The sequence below is a fragment of the Oncorhynchus gorbuscha genome, unplaced genomic scaffold (genome assembly GCF_021184085.1).
Source record: "Oncorhynchus gorbuscha isolate QuinsamMale2020 ecotype Even-year unplaced genomic scaffold, OgorEven_v1.0 Un_scaffold_2616, whole genome shotgun sequence".
NCBI classification, from domain to species: domain Eukaryota; kingdom Metazoa; phylum Chordata; class Actinopteri; order Salmoniformes; family Salmonidae; genus Oncorhynchus; species Oncorhynchus gorbuscha.
The window spans coordinates 579-5,000 of NW_025747078.1; the positions used below are offsets into that span (position 1 = coordinate 579).

Genomic DNA, 4,422 nt, shown 5'->3' on the forward strand with positions numbered 1-4,422 from the left:
AAACTCAGTTACACCAGCTCTGTCAGGAGGAATGGGCCAAAATTCACCCAACTTATTGTGGGAAGCTTGTGGAAGGCTACCCAAACGTTTGACCCAAGTTAAAAATTTTAAAGGCAATGCTACCAAATACTAATTGAGTGTATGTAAACTTCTGACCCACTGGGAATGTGATGAAAGAAAGAAAAGATGAAATAAATCATTCTCTCTACTATTATTCTGACATTTCACATTCTTAAAATAAAGTGGTGATCCTAACTGACCTAAGACAGGGAATTTTTAATAGGAATAAATGTCAGGAATTGTGAAAAACGGAGATAAAATGTATTTTTTGATAAGGTGTATGTAAACTTCCGACTTCAACTGCATCACTCCAGTTGAATTATGCTAAATTTATTAATTATTTTCGCCTCTAGGGCCTATTTATTGGCTACTTCTCTAATCTTCTACATTTGCACACACTGTACATATATTGTTCTATTTTTATTTTATTTTGTGTTATTGATTGTTTTTTGTTGTTTTTGTCGCATTGCGTTGCTTTATCTTGGCCAGGTCGCAGTTGTTAATGGCCTACCTGGCCTACCTGGTTAAATAAAGGTGAAGTCATTTTTTTTAAATAAAATAATTCCAGGATCTTTATTGTTCAACAGGTGAGCCCGTCTCTCTACCAGATGAGAAAGGTCCTGTGCTGTGTGTCATCACCCAGCATTGATGCTCCCACTCACTCTCAGCACCCTTACAAAACAAACTGCAGTTAGAGTGTAGTAGCCTAGTGGTTAGAGCGTTGGACTAGTAACCGGAAGGTTATTCTGACAATTACAAATCTGTCGTTCTGCCCCTGAACAGGCAGTTAACCCGCTGTTCCCAGGCCGTCATTGAAAATAAGAATATGTTCTTAACTGACTTGCCTGGTTAAATAAAGGTAAAATAAATAAATAAAATAGTACACAGCAGTTATTCTGCAATTACTGCGTCCAAAATACCACAGTCGACTACAGATTCTGCACTTATATAAACTGCAATGTTTTATGTCGGGGTTAAATGATAAAATAACACAATGATTTCCATTAACGTATTCATCTGATGCATGTTTACATGCACCTTATTTCACAGCGCTCATCTGCCGCCACCCGGTGGATATTCGACGCAGTTAATCGTGTCGTGCTGAACTGGGAAAACGTTCATGTGTCACTTCCGGTTCGTCCTCATCGAAAGAAATGGCGGACATGGACGAACTGTTCGGGAGTGATGGGGACAGTGACAACGAACAAAGAGGTGAAGTTAGCCATCAAAATGCTGTTCCGAAAAGTTAGCTAAACACGTCTAAAGTTACGCTAGATGAATAGCTTTATGCAGTTACAGCTAGTAAGTTAGCTAATGTGATCTAGCTAAGGCCGGTTGGCTGATGCTAGCGAAGCTAACGGTAAGTGGCTAACAAGTAGCTAACGTTAGTAAAGAGGACCTTTGAGAATATCCATCAACAACCTATCTAGAACCAAAATAGCCAGTACATACTTGGTCCAGCACATTAACGTTAGCTAGCTAACCATTCAAGTTCCCCATGGGGCGTGCGTCGCTAACGTTAGTATTTGTGTTTATTTCACATGCATGTACATTTCCCCTCTGCTGAAAGCTAACGTGTGTGTGTGTGTGTGTGTGTGTGTGTGTGTGTGTGTGTGTGTGTGTGTGTGTGTGTGTGTGTGTGTGTGTGTGTGTGTGTGTGTGTGTGTGTGTGCAGTGGTCTCAGCAGTGGCGTCTGGCTCTGGTTCAGGTTCTGAATCTGAGCCGGAGATGCCCCGGTCCCGTTCCCATAGTAACGCCTCGGGCAGCGACAGCGGGAGAGATGATGATGATGGACAAGATGGGGGAAAGCCCAACACCAAGGTGAGGTCCAGTTGTTTCAGTACATACACACACACACACAGGAAACACTCTTAACCACAATAATGACATGGTATAACTCTATGAACCAGGAGCTGTTTGGGGATGACAGTGAAGAGGAACGCCAAAGCCGACACAGCGACAACCAATCAAACCTGTCGGAACGCTCAGGAAACCAGTCGGATGCCAGCATGCACTCGGAGCCCGAGGACAATGACCAGTCAGACGCGGAGCAGCACAGTGGGTCAGAGAGAGGGCACCGGGAGGAAGAGGAGGAAGATGGAGATCGAAGGTCAGAGGCAGGCAGTCCAGTATCGGGGGTGGGGAGCCCCAGGTCTGGGAGGGGCAGTGCTCGCTCTGAGAAGAGGTGAGGAGGAATGATTATGGAATGGTTTTATATAGGCTAGTGCTTTTTCATCTGTTATTGAAAGCACTTTGAGTGAAAACAAATTTCATTGGAATGTACATAATGTGTAATAACTTGTTTTCCTGCCAGTATCCATAGCGACCCCGGCACCCCCCACTCGGCTCCCGGCACCCCCCACTCAGCTCCCGGCACCCCCACTCGGCTCCCGGCACCCCCACTCGGCTCCCGGCACCCCCACTCTGCTCCCGGCACCCCCACTCTGCTCCCGGCACCCCCACTCTGCGCCCGGCACCCCCACTCTGCGCCCGGCACCCCCCACTCCGCGCCTGGCACCCCCCACTCCGCGCCCGGCACCCCCTGTCAGACCCCGGCACCCCCATGTCAGACCCCGGAACCCCCTGTCAGACCCTGGCACCCCCACTCAGGGCCCGGCACCCCCACTCAGGGCCCGGCACCCCCACTCAGATGGGGAGGGGTCAGGCAAGGAGAACCAATCAGATGATGAAAAGTGGGGAGGAGGGGCTAAGAGTGACCAATCAGAGGATGAGGAAGAGGAGGAGAAGAAGCAGCACCAATCGGACGAAGAGCGAGAGAATTCTGATGAGGACGGGGCGGGGCACAGGAGCAGGAAGAAGTCAGGTATTGAAGAAAGTGTGTGTGTGTGTGTGGTCTGAAGGACCTTCCTCTAGCCACTCACTAGATCAGCCTTGGAGTTTGAAAAGAAAACTGTAGCAACCTTCAGCAACATTGGCTTTTCTCTTGTATTAATGTACTCTATCAAGCTTTATCAATATGATACTGTTGTATCACATCCTATATGCCATTGGTTGCTGCTGTGCCCTTGAACAAGGCACTTAACCCCACACAGCAGCTGTTCCCTGTGAACCCAGTCTGGCAGCTCCCCTTACCACTAAAAAACCTCTACACAGCGCATTGGGAAAGTATTTAGACCCCTTGGCTTTTTCCACATTTTGTTACATTACAGCCTTATTCAAAATGGATTAAATAATTTTCTGTCATCAATCTACACACAATAACCCATAATGACAAAAAAAACTGAAATATTATATTTACATAAGTATTCAGACCCTTTACACAGTACTTTGTGGCAGCACCTTTGGCAGCGATTACAGCCATGAGTCTTCTTGGGTACGACGCTACAAGCTTGTCACACCTGTATTTGAGGAGTTTCTCCCATTATTCTCTGCAGATCCTCCCAAGCTCTATCGTGTTGGTTGCGGAGCATCGCTGCACAGCTTTTTTCAGGTCTCTCCAGAGATGTTGGATTGGGTTCATGTCCGGGCTTTGGCTGGGCCCCTCAAGGACATTCAGAAACTTGTCCCAAAGTCACTCCTCCGTTGTCTTGGCTGTGTGCTTAGGGATGTTGTCCTGTTAGAAGGTGAACCTTCGCCCAGGCTGAGGTCCTGAGCACTTTGGAGCACGTACTTTGCTCCATTCATCTTTTCCTCGATCCTAGTCAGTCTCCCAGTCCCTGCCGCTGAAAAACATCCCCACAGCATGATGCTGCCACCCTAATGCTTCACCGTAGGGATGGTGCCAGGTTTCATCCAGACGTGACACTTGGCATTCAGGCCAAAGAGTTCAATCTTGGTTTCATCAAACCAGAAAATATTTTTTCTCATGGTCTAAAAGTCCTTTAGGTGCCTTTTGGCAAACTCCAAGTGGGCTCTCATGTGCCTTTTACCTAGGAGTGGCTTCTGTCTGGCCACTACCATAAAGGCTTGATTGGTGAAGTGCTGTAGAGTTGGTTGTCCTGGAAGGTTCTCCAATCTCCACCGAGGAACTCTGGAGCTCTGCCAGAGTGACCATTGGATTCTTGGTCACCTCTCTGACCAACGCCCTTCTCCCCCGACTGCTCAGTTTGGCCGGGCGGCCAGCTCTAGGAAGATTCTTGGTGGTTCCAAACTTCTTCCATTTAAGAATGATGGAGGCCACTGTGTTCTTGGGGACCTTCAATGCTGCAGAATGATGGAGGCCACTGTGTTCTTGGGGACCTTCAATGCTGCAGAATGATGGAGGCCACTGTGTTCTTGGGGACCTTCAATGCTGCAGAATGATGGAGGCCACTGTGTTCTTGGGGACCTTCAATGCTGCAGAATGATGGAGGCCACTGTGTTCTTGGGGACCTTCAATGCTGCAGAATGATGGAGGCCACT

General features: G+C 47.7%; 1 protein-coding gene across 1 annotated transcript in view; it reads left to right on the plus strand.

The window, feature by feature from the left end:
* Positions 1-1,182: 1,182 nt before the first annotated feature.
* The window catches only part of LOC124026126 (RNA polymerase-associated protein LEO1-like), an 18,072-nt gene continuing 14,832 nt past the window's right edge, over positions 1,183-4,422 (plus strand). The window contains exons 1-5 of the mRNA XM_046339291.1: positions 1,183-1,272; positions 1,736-1,881; positions 1,971-2,245; positions 2,375-2,599; positions 2,700-2,884. Of these exons, the coding sequence (XP_046195247.1) occupies positions 1,215-1,272; positions 1,736-1,881; positions 1,971-2,245; positions 2,375-2,599; positions 2,700-2,884 (889 nt within the window). The 5' untranslated portion in view covers positions 1,183-1,214. The remainder of the gene's footprint in view (positions 1,273-1,735; positions 1,882-1,970; positions 2,246-2,374; positions 2,600-2,699; positions 2,885-4,422) is intronic.